Genomic DNA, 12527 nt, shown 5'->3' with positions numbered 1-12527 from the left:
GGCACTGAGAAGTGGCTCTGGCCTGCCCAGCCCATTGCATGGCAAGATGGTGCTCTGGCCATGTTCCTGCATGTCTTTCCAAACAGAAATGGCTTATCTGGATCAAACCACATTCAGTCTACGGAAGAGGGAACCTCAGAGGCTTCATTGGACAGATGCAGCACTTTGTGGGGACTGGCTTTTTTAATAGAACAAGTCATTTTTTTTTTTTTTTTGCAATACATCCTATTTTTATTTTTTTAAATTGAAGTAGAATTGATTTACAGTGTTGTATTAGTTTCAGGTGTACAGCAAAGTGATTCAGTTGTACAGGTATATGATATATAATATATATAACATATATATATATTATGTATATATATCCTTTTTCAGATTCTTTGGAACAAGTCATTTTAGATGCTAAGGCTGAGCTGATAATTATGCAAAAATACTCCACACCAACCAGTGAAGCTCAAACTGCAATAGGGCTGCTGCTTTTAAAGAAAAATCTTGTGATTCTGAAACAGATTTTGTTCGTTTCTATTTTGCTACTTTACACTACAATTATCCTTATAATACTTTTATCACAGTGAATTTTGGGGTCTCTCATATCTCCATTTAGAAATTTATAACTTTGGGAGGAGGTCTGCCTCAAGGATACGATGACTAGATATCCTATTTGGGCTTGAATATTATCGAGGGCTTTTGCGGGTGGGAGGAGTGAGAAAAGAAGGTTCCAATGGTCTAAAAGCTTCTGAATCAACACTGTATTTGCCATTTTGTAAAATCTCTATTTCCGTATTAATTCTGTGTATGGAAGAGAACATTTAACTGTAATCAACTCAATCCACACTCTTACCATAGCACTTCTTGTCTTTTCACCATCTCACCCCAGGCTCTAGTTTTATTACTGAGAAGTGCAGAGCAAACACGCACCCAACAGTTCAGTGGCACGTGGGCTCTAAGGAGAAGTGCAACTGAAGAGTGAGCCTGGGCACTCATCTTCTGAGAGCACTGGCTCTACGCGAGGATTTAGTCCCAAAGCCAAAACAAAATAAGCCTGACCTCATCTGAGTTTTCCGGGTGCAGCAGGTGCGAGTTTGGAGAATCCCATCCTTGGGCAGTGAACAGTTGGAAGAAATACCTGAATCCTGTGTGTGTTGCGTTTCTCTGCCCAGTGTTCCCACATCATCCCATCTGTGGATTCACTTGCCTCCCAAAACTTCATTTTGCCTTCCTCTCTTGAGGTTTGGAAATGCAACCACTGGGACATTTTCCAGTGCTAAATAGGTTTGAAGACAGCATCAGCCTTAGAGAACCCAGAGGTTTCTGCCCATACTGTGTATGTATTTTGGACTGAGAGTCCCATGGTTAAAAAAAAATCTGTTTTACCCATATTTCAGCAGGATTAAGCAGGGATGACAAACAGTTCCCTGAATCTGACAGATTCAGTTTAATTTTTCACATTTCCACTCAATTCTTTTTTAAAAACGGATTTAATTTTTAAAAGATATCAAGGAGAAATATAGTTCCAATGTAGGCAATGAATCTGTAATTCCATGCTTTTTTCTTTTCTCTCCATCCATCCTTCTACCCACCCACCCAACATTTATTAAATACCAAGTAGGCGGTGCTAAGCATTATTCCCTCTACTCACACCAGTCACTTCAGTTCAACACATAGTCCAGTTGTGAAATTAAACACTGCTTAAGTGTGGGTGAAAATCCAGAATTCAAACTAGAGACACTTGTCCTTTTGTAAGTTGGCACTGCTTACAAACAGGAAGCGATCCAATTCAGCAATCCCAGTTCCTTGGTGTAGTGGAAGGAACATGATGTTTGGAAACAAGTAGACGTGGGTTCAAATCCTGCTTCATGCTGTGCCATTTTATAGCTTTGTGACTTGGGGCAATTTCTACTCAACTCTATGGAATCATTTCTTTGTACATAATGTGAGAATACGTTGTAAGAATTCAACAGAATGACATATGCAAAGCACCCATATTGGACATGTTTTATGGTAAGTTCATAATAAGTGCCATTTCCATACCCCTCCAGCCTCATGTGTTCATTTAACATTCATTCAGCAAACACCATTGAGAGCCCACTGTGAATCAGACACTGATCTAGGTGCTGGAGTACAGCAATGAAGAGAACAAAGTCCTTGTCTCTGTGGGTTTTACACTCTACAGCAGTGTAGAACAATATGCACTATGTCAGCCAAGGGCTATGGAGAAGAACAAAGTAAGGTTGAAGGGATAAGGGGGTGCTTGGAGAGTGTGATTTATATAGGTGGTCAAGATGACTTCTTTCATGAGATGACACTTAAGCATAGACCTAAAGGAAGTGAGTTCTCATCGTCAACAAAAGAAGACCAACTCCTTAGCTACCAGGGACCATGTCATCTGCATTTTCTAAGTAAGCAGTGCATGAATACTTGACAAATAAATGAAAGAATGAATATTTCTATTTGGGTGTTCACAAGACTTAGTTCCACGTTATAGAACACTCACCAGTTTTCTCTGAGCAGCTTCCCCGTACTTTTCTGTTAAACATGCTAACATGTTAGTATCCCATATTCATATACCCCCAGGGTTCTCAGATTTTTGTCATCTCTTATGCAGAAAAGGGAAGTGTGCCATGGCAACCAAATAGATGCTTTTTCTCCCTTTCTGAAGGTAAATCCTGGACCCTGATCTAAGATTCTTTAAGGCACCTTCTGATCTGGCCTTAGAAACCCCTGTAATTCCACTGGAAACCTCTCAAGGAGGGGGAGGCTTCCCATGGGCCCAGATCTTCCCTTTCTTAGGAGGTCCAAAGTATTAATCACTGACTGTGTGAGTGAGGGGACCGTGGGAGAAGACTGGGAGACCTGGCAGAGTCCCTGGAGCAGACCTGAATCCCTGCAGCCCCCAAACCAACTTCACATCTCAGCAGTTTTTCAAATCAGAGGAATGTTGACAGGTCCATTGTCATTCAGGAGCGTCAACAGACCAAAGGTCAAGCAGGTGCAACATGATTATGGTCATCTGGAAAATTTCTCCAACCCAACAGACCAGTATAGTGCTTTGCAAACTTTAACATGCCTATGAATCACCTGTGGATCCTGTTTAAATGTAACAAACACCCTGCTTATACCATTGCCACTGGTGTGGTCTGCCGTCCACATTTTGAACATCAAGCCTCAAGTGGTCCCCAAACTTGGCTGCACATTAGAATCACCCAGGGAGGTTTTAAAAACTGTAGCACCTGGATATCATCCCTTCCCCTATGACCAGTTAAATCAGTGCTGGTGGGGGGTGGGGGGGGTGGGAAAGACCCAGGCATAGGTGTTTTTTAAAACTCTGTAGGTGAGTCCCACGTGCAGCCAAGGTTGAGAACTACTGCAACTGGCCAAGAACAGGGGCTACATTTCAAGTGACAGGTGAAGGGAATTAGCATTTGATAAGCACCAGCTGTATTTCAGGCCCTCAGCAGTCTACATAGTTCCTAAGTAGTAGACAACGTAACAAAGTAATAATACCTGACACTTGTCCAGCTTCTTATAATCTTATGAGAAATTTTTATTCACCTGTTTTCATTGAATTCTCTTAATTCACTGAGGTAGAAAGCACACAGTTGATGTTTTAGATGAATAAAATGTGATGCATATTTGTGACTTGCCCAGGATCGAATAGTAAATGAAAGAGAAATTCAGTTACTCTGACCCACAGCTGTCTGTTTTGCCCAAGCACTGCAACCTCACCTGAAGTTGGATACACGAGGATGGCTGTGCACAAAAGTCATGTCGACGACACTGGGCATATGGCAGAACCTAAAGAGGCTTCAGTCACCCCACCAAAGATTTCTCACTGATATATAGATTGATTAGGAAACTGAGACCTGAATATAGAAGGGAGCTCAGTCTGTTGTGGGCCTTGGCAGACTGAGAGCAGCGGCATTAGGACACTTAGCAGAACCCAGAAGCCTGCAATGCACGGGATTCAGATCCTTGGTTCTGCCGTAGATGAGGAACCAGCCTCCTCCCCTGTAGGGCCTAATGGATGATCTGTTCTGGAATCACCATCTAAAAAGTATTGGGAAATAACCTGCTTACCAGCCCTGGACAGTCAGTCATAACAATAACCCTCCCTGCTGGTGGACAGGCCATTTCCAATAATTTTTAGGCAGTGATCTTGCCATTTGATATCCAAGAGGGCTCGGGAGAGAGCCCCTGGGCAGGTCATGTGTGGGGATGGCAGTGGCTTTTTTGTGGTGAGCGAAGTGGGACCTCCTTAAGCAGGAAGAGCAGAAGGCCCTGCAGAGGGGATCCTCTGGGGAAGCATCAGAGGGGATGCAGAGGGGAAGCAGCCTTGGACGTCCCAAGAAACAATAGGTGCAGCTGGTCAACCTGGCGGTCAACTACCGGAGTGATGTGGCTATTTCTGTGCCAGGACCCCAGGTTGCCTGCCAATCCCAGGGACCAGTCACCCTAAACAAATGAAGTGATATTTACTGTTCACAGTGTGGAAAGCATTGCTTGTTCACCATCTATTAAGTGACTCATTCATTCATGCTATGATTCCTGAGAGTCCCACTAAGAGCAAAAGATATTTGACGAATGAATATTTCTATTCAAGGATTCACAGTACGTATTTTCATGTTCTGAAACACTAACTTGCCTGAGAAAAATCCCCTGTAGTTTTTCCTAATCCTGTAAATGTATATTGGTTACAGGTTGGTGTGTTTAGTTGCTCCCATAGGACATACATACACAGTGCACAGCCTCAGCTCTGGAGATGAATGTGATCAGAGTGCCCAGTGATTCCAACACTGAGGCCTCCTTTCTCCTTTCCCTCTAGAGTGGCCATGAAATCATTTCTCCGTACGCATGAAGCTCACTAGGAAAAGTTTTCACCTTTTCCTTCCTTCTTTTTCAGGTTGGAATGCTGGTTTCCTAGAGGTGGAGTGGTGTAGAGGAAAGGAAATGGGCCTTGGACTGGGGGATAAGATCTGTGTGACGGTAGGAGGGGAAGAGGAAGAAGTAAATGGTTCTGCAAATCTGGCCTAGGCATTTGGCAGGACCATGACACCGTTTCCAGCGAGCTCAGGAACTCACAATGTGGACACCATACTGCTGGGGTTCCTTCTGACATCAAGGCACCCTCTGTCACATGACCAGGTCATTCATTCAGTTGTGTTTTTGGCTCACAAGCAGTTTTTTTGTCCTTGTCCATAGGAACTTGATTCCATCTCTGTTTTTTTTTTTTTAACTTTCCCCCCTTACCAAGTTTGCTTTGAATTCAGTTGCCTTCAGGAAGCTTCCAATCTAGGGGGAGAACTCCAACATATGTCTCCAAGGAGAGAAAGAGTGAGTTAGAAGGAGCCTGAAGGGAATGGAAGAACTTCTTAAATGCAAGGAGGCTGCAGTGTGACTGAAAATGTGGAAGGGGCCTAATTTAAGAACTGACGCTGATGATGTTGTGGAATCTATCAGACACAGGCTCCGTAAGCCTTGGCGATCAGAGGGAGAGGGTCTGTGATCGGGGAAGGTCACTCCACCTTTCTGGGCGTGGCTGGCTGTGAATAAGCAACATGGCATCGCATCACCAGTCCTGAGCTCTCTGAGAGTGGCCTGGGGTCCTCAGTCTCTAAAGTGACGGGTTAGGCTGGGCTGTATCTAAAATCCCGACTGAAAGGGGGTGAGGGCTGAAAGGAGTCAGCATTTGTCCAGTACCTTCTGTGTGCCAGAAGCTGAGCTCTTGCCATCCTGCCTCACTGAATCCTCACGCCATCTCCGGCATCTCACATCACAAGTAAGGAACCTGAACACAGACAGACTTCCTTGGGAGTTAAACCCAGGTCTATCTGATTTGGAAGCCCACGTTAGAGCACATCCCCTCTCAAGCATTTCAACCTGAGAGAGGTCAGTGATGTCGAATGTGGGAGGACTTTCTCTGGCAATATTTATAGAACATGATAGGCATAGCACTTGCACTGCTGTTTCAAGGCGAAGGTGGAAGCAGGCAACAAAGGAGCAAGGAAGAATCAAATTCAGTGCCCGTATCCTCCTCTTGTGTCTCTGAGTCCTGCGGTACTAACAGGATTCAGCCATTGTGGTATGACTACATTTGCTGACTTGGCCAAAGCTGAAGGAAATAGTATACAAAATTGCAACTCCCTTTATAATCTGAGTTGACACCTCAATAGAAAAAATGGGGAAAAGACATAGAAAAATAAGAAAAAATGTAAATGGCAAATAATTTTATGAAAAATTCAGCCTAGCTAGAAATCAAAGAATATCCATTAAAACAACAATAAAAATATAAATAGACAAAGGTTTTTAAAACCCTGAAAATTGTGTCAGTGTCCAAAAAGAGAGAAATTCTGTAATGGCCTATATGGGAAAAGAATCTAAAAAAGAGTGAATATATGTATACGTATAACTGATTCACTTTGCTGTACACCTGAAACTAACACAACATTGTAAATCAACTATACTCCAATAAAATTTTTTTAAAAAATTAAAAGGAAAAAGAACAGAAATTATCTTAAAAATATGTATGATCATACAGTGGAATACTATGCCAGCATTAACATTATGTTTGTCAAGAATTTAAAGCTATTTAGTGACATAGGAACACTCACAATATACTGAAACGAAATAAGCAGGAAACAAAACTATAAAAATGGTATATGGGCTTCCCTGGTGGCGCAGTGGTTGAGAGTCCGCCTGCCAATGCAGGAGACATGGGTTTGTGCCCCGGTCTGGGAAGATCCCACATGCCGTGGAGCGGCTGGGCCCGTGAGCCATGGCCGCTGAGCCTGCGCGTCCGGAGCCTGTGCTCCGCAACGGGAGAGGCCACAACAGTGAGAGGCCCGCGTACCGCAAAAAAAAAAAAAAAAAAGGTGTAAACCTAATTGGAAAACGTGATTTTATGCATAGAAAAAAATACTGGAAAGAACTCTATCAGAACATTAACCATGTTTAGCTCTGGGTGGCAGTTCTTATTGCCTGCTTTGTCTTTTCCACATAGTCTAACATATTCTTATACTAGTGTGTTGTTACTTTGTGGATGAAATGCCCAACCAAGAATCAGGATTACCAGCTGTGTAAGTCACAACACTGTAAGGCCGCATGTATGACGTGAGAGGTTCAGAAAAATCTAGATGGTTCACAAGGTTCTTTTGAGCTCTAACACTTCACTCATTCATTCAACAAGCATTTACAGAACATCTGTATAGAGCTACGTACAATGCACCAACACTGGGGTCCCCCAGAATTAGACCCCAACCAAACGCAAAGCAAAGTTTGAGTGTGATGCCTCCCGGTGCCATTTGACTTGCCCTTTTTCTGCCTAAGCTTTTAATGGCCTCATATTCTTCCCTTTCTCCTCTTCCCCTTATCAAACCCTGCTCTCAACACAAAACTCAAACTTGATCAGATGGAAGTGTAAATGGATAGCAATGTCTTAAAAGACGGCTTCTCCCAGAGGGGCTTGACTAAGTAGGGATAAAAATTTTACCTAAAGGAACGAGGCCCTCGTGGCCAAATTTTAGGAAAAAGCTAGTGGGGTGGAAAAAGATTTGGGAGTTATCAGCACCTTAGCTCTTGGGGTTCCCTCTCTGACCCTCGCTTATTTGTCTGGTAAATTCTACTCATTTTCACAAATCAATTCTTCCTTGTCATGCCTTCCACATCTCTCCCAGAGGGCAGGGTGCTTCCTCTTTCCTCTGCACTCCCAGAGGACCTTATGTTGCCCTACTATTACAGTGACCCCGTTGCACTGTGGTTTTTCATTTGTATTGTACTGTAATTTCCACATCAGGCTATGAGCCACCTGAGTGCCTCATGTTCCCGGTATCCACAGCGTGCACCCCAAGGCCCAACCTAGAGTAAGTGACAGATGTATGACTAAATGATCTGCATTTCAAGGCCCCAAGTCGAGCAGTGACCTCCTTACCCTGTGGATGGGACTGTTTCTGGGTGTTTCAACGTCAGTCCTTACAGCAGCAGACAAAAAATTGACCATAGTACCTTTGGATTTTTTTTATCAGAATGGGATGGCCTTTACGTGACAAGTTATGAACTTCTAATTCCTAACCTTCTAACCCTTAGAAATTCCCTGGGTTTTCAACCTGAGGATGGCAACTCATCACCGGAGAGGGAAATCAATTTAATAGGTTGGGATTAGCATTTTTTTAATGAAATACAATAGAAGAATAGAAAATAACAATAAAATAGAAGACAAAAGTATTTTAAATCCAAGTATTCCCCAAATAATAATGTGTTGTCCTATGAAACTTTTGTTTCACCTGTGTATGTGTCTGTACACATTACGTCATAGTGAGTTATGATAAAAAACATGGACAGCCACCTTCCCCAGGGTGGGTGGTGGTGGGATGAATTGGGAGATTGGGATTGACATATATACACTAATATGTATAAAATAGATAACTAATAAGAACCAGCTGTATAAAAAGTAAATAAAATAAAATTCATAAAAACAAAAAGAAGAAAGCAAGCCACCTTCCCAAACTATTGGGAGGGAAGGAGCCCGCCCCTTCCTGTGCTGTCTGCCCAGGGCTGAGATTTCACTGTCTCCTCCCTTCCTTCTATCCCAAACAGACACAGCTCTGGGATGGGCAGGATATTTTCCTTAGTGTAGGTTTGGAGTCCAGGGAATTAAGAGGACAAAATAGGCTTTTCTGACCACAAAAAAAATTTAGAGGCTCACATCTACCCCCTCGTATCAGTCATGGGATTCCTGGAACCAGTCTTGTCCTGGATTCTGAGGAACAGCCGGCACCTGACAGGTATCTCAACAAAGGCCCACCCCTCCCTCCCCCCGACACGCGCGGAGGGAGCCCTACCTCCCCCAGGGTTTGGACATTTGCACGAGCAGCGCCTCTGGGGCTCCGTGCCTCTCAGCTGATACAGATGATACAGCTGGCATCATCAGGCCCAGGCTCACAGGCTGAGCACTCTATTTAAGGAAGACTCTTGAAATAATACTGAACAGGGTATCCACCAACTCCTTGTACATTGTCTCATTTGATTCCAGCAGTAACGCAGTATAGGGGCTAAAACTGCCTTCACCCGCACGAGTAGAGTGATCTTGGGCAACTTAGCCTCTCTGTGCCTCAGTTTCCCCATCTGTAAAAGGGGGATAGTAACTGTATCTACATCAGAGAAGTACTGTAAAGATCAAACCAGCTACCACATACAATCCCTGCACACAGGAAGCATTCAATAAATGTTGATTATTATTATTTAATCATCTCATAAGCCTGTATGATAGTTATTTTTTTCAGATTTATAGATAAGAAAATGAGGCTCAGAGAAATTAAGTAACCTGCCCTATGTCATGCGTCCAGTAGAGGCAAAGCCAGAATATAAATCAGGAACTCCTGACTCCAAGTTCTGTGATCTCTTTCCCTTAGTGATTTAGGAGTCTGTGGGGCATCAGACTACCTCCTGTGCTCAACTTCCTCCTTGTCAGTCTCTGCCGGGCACTCTTGGATCAAAGGTGCCTGGAAGGATGGTGAGTCCAGGGCAAAGCTCCTTCTCAGGATTTTCCTTGGGAGTACAGAATTCATCTTTGGGGGAGACAGATTCTTGAGGGAGTTTGTGTGAGAGTGTGTGTGTGTGTGTGCATGTGTGTTAATATAACAGGGAATCAGAAATGGGGTCATTGCTTGCACTGGCATTCTTTTTGCGTTCTAGGCTAAGTGGACAGATACGAGCAGATATGGTAGAATCCTTACGCCTTCAATTAACTTTTCATAAGTACGTCTCTATAATTGAGTAGGGCAGTTTGAGATGGAGATAATCATGTGAGTGAGGATTTCATGGGCTGAGCAGCAGCTGTGCTGTATGTCCTGGTTTTTTCCAGCCTGTAATTTTCCCGTATATGTAGTACAAAGACCTAATAACGGTCCCTGCTTTTTCCTCACTTGTAACCCACAGAGGTTTCTTGTCCACCAGAGCTCTCTGTAATGACCACACTGCCGTGTATAAATCCTCTGAAAATAGATACGTGTGTGATGATCGGGAGACACAGGATTCTGCAATACTTTTTTAATTATCAAAGATATTTTGATGTGTTTGGGGTGGTTTTCCTGGATTTTATTACAGCCACTTTTTCTTGAGAATTAAAATCCACGTGGGTTTTACATGGTAATTCTGTTCATCAGAGTCTTTGATTATAAAGTATGTCAGTTATGTCTCAATAACACTGGAAAAAAAGAAAGAAAAAAAGGCATCTGATTGAGCTGAGCTTTCTGGCTGCGCCGGTTAATAAACTGCTGTAGTTCTCCAGTTGTCCTTTTCACAGATTTGTGCCTGGGCTGAGCCCGACCTGGGGACTGATAAGGGATCTTGGTGCCTATTAGAATTCTTGGCACTCACAGGTGTTCCTGAGTGTAAGCGATCTGAAACTGTCCAGGAGGAACTGTGGGAGGAGTTCGATTAGAGAACGGGTCCCAGCGCCAGGTTTACGGACAGGCCATGTAATGCAGATGAAATAAGAACTGACTTCAGCATCTTCCCTGAACTCACACCAAGAACTTTCTGAGAAAGAGAAATATTCCCATTAATGAACGCGCAGCTCAAATCTTCCCACATCTACACTGTGCGATGTTGACTAAAACCGAGTCACAGGAGAGCCTCATCGCTTAGTGATATTCCCCATCTGACCCACGAGGACAGGCAAGGTCAAATGACTCCTGCTTCATCAGGATCATGGGGAGACTTAAGGGAACAAAGAGTAGGAAATTAGCACGCCGAATGAAACCTGCAAATAACCCTGAATTTCATTTCAGTCAGGCTTTTTAACAATAGCTTTAACATTCTCTGAGAAAAAGAGTAGCTTGAACTATTGCCCTTGAGAAATCAAGAGGACCATCAGATGACAGACTTTACATCTTTACAGACTATTATGCAGCACGTTCAATTGTCCCATCTTAAGAGTCTGGACCCACCCCTGTTTTTCACACATCCCAGCTTTGCAACAAGAATATCTTCAGATTTGCCTGAGACTGAAATGCGGCAAGACTTGAGGATATACTCTCAGAGCCCTCAGGTCCTCCCATGCCGACCACTGGCCACCTCCCGCTCCCTTGGGCCATGTGGTCTGGGGGCCCCCCACTCACCTCCAGCACGATTTCTTTCATTTGGAACTGTTTCTGCGCGACTTTATCTGAAGACACGGGCTCATGGTAGTAGAGGCAGAGCAAGTCGTATTTCTTCAAAACCTGCTTGAAGTTCTTCTCGGTTAGACTGACCACGCGGTCCTTGCCGTCATAGGTGGGGAAGTTCAGCCCCTCCTCTGCCCTGCAGGAGGACAGCAGGTAGACCGCCACCACAAACAGGTGGGTTCTCTTCATCTGGGCGAAGTTTTGTTTTTCTTTCCCAGAGACACGGTGTGTAGGAAAGAGACTGGTGCCTTAGAGGACTTGCTGGGAGCAGTGGGGAGCAGAGAGGCCGATCTCGTCTCTCTCCTTGGCCCTTCCTGGGCCCGAGAACCCCCTCTTCACCTTCTCCGGCTGCTGACTGTAATTGTGGGCTTGGGACGAAGCGTGCAGAGGCTCACACCCATGCATGTGTAGAACCAGAGCCAGGCTAGGCGGCCCAGCCCCAGATACCTCGCATAGCTCTGCCCAGCCCCTGTCTCATCAGGAACTCCATTTTTAGGATGCAGTTGTTTCAGGCTAAAAATAAATCATGCAATGAATTAAAAAGTTAGATATGGCACTGTTGAGGGATTCGCTGATACAGTTTGTCAGGCCGGTGGAGGAGGAGGTGGGAGGGAGACGGGGGGAACGTGTGCACATGAAATAGGGAGGGCGGGAAGGTCAGAGGAGAGAAGTTCACTCAAGAGGGAGGAGGAGAAAAGGAGAGGACAGAGACGTGGCACTTGGATGTGCACAGGGCCACTCAGACGCTGTTGAATCGGTCTATTACCCCAGGGAACTACTTCAGTCTGTCCCTTCCTGGCAGGCTGCTCATCCCCTACCTACTCACTGCTGACCTGGGGACCAGCCGGACCCCCAGGTGGACTTGACGTTCTGCACCTGCCTTTTCCCTGGCTGGCCACTGCGCCGTATCCCCGTGGCTCTGCCGGTCACTGGGCGAGGAATGTAGGGTCACCTTTTCTCCACAGAAAGCGTGGAGCTTCCCAGGAGCCCAGCCCACCCGGGGTCACAGTTCCTCTCCTTCTGCCCCGGCTCACCGCTGAACGCTGCTGACACCAGGAGATCCTGCCCTATTATAAAATTAAATAAAATAAAAGTTCAACAGTCTTCCTCAGAAGCCCTCTTAGGCTTTTCGCTATCATCCCCGTCATCTTTCTTTTTTAACATTAACCCCCAATGTATCATTTTTGCCCTTTTCCTCTTCATTAGAGACAGACTGCTGTAGAGAGTCCAGGAGCCGGACAGATCCGAGTTCGAAGCCGTGCTCTGCCTCTTAATGGCTGAATAGACTTTGGAAGGTCACTCACCCTCTCTGATTCTCAATCTCTCCCCCCCACCACCACGCCCACCATGTAAAATGGGGATAATTACGAC

The 12527-nt window shown here is 44.7% G+C and overlaps 1 protein-coding gene across 2 annotated transcripts in view; it reads right to left on the bottom strand.

Annotated features, from left to right (window-relative positions):
• Positions 1–11366, bottom strand: part of CASQ2 (calsequestrin 2) — a 61811-nt gene extending 50445 nt beyond the window's left edge. For both annotated transcript variants that reach the window (XM_022583831.3, XM_089917330.1), the window contains exon 1: positions 11112–11366. In XM_022583831.3, the coding sequence (XP_022439539.1) occupies positions 11112–11345 (234 nt within the window). In that variant the 5' untranslated portion in view covers positions 11346–11366. The remainder of the gene's footprint in view (positions 1–11111) is intronic.
• Between the last annotated feature and the right edge of the window lie 1161 nt (positions 11367–12527).

The sequence above is a fragment of the Delphinapterus leucas genome, chromosome 1 (genome assembly GCF_059928025.1).
Source record: "Delphinapterus leucas isolate spDelLeu-1000000601 "Yukka" chromosome 1, BTC_Dleu_Yukka2, whole genome shotgun sequence".
Classification (NCBI taxonomy): domain Eukaryota; kingdom Metazoa; phylum Chordata; class Mammalia; order Artiodactyla; family Monodontidae; genus Delphinapterus; species Delphinapterus leucas.
The sequence above is the reverse complement of the archived record's forward strand: the minus strand, read 5'-3'. Positions and strand labels throughout refer to the sequence as shown.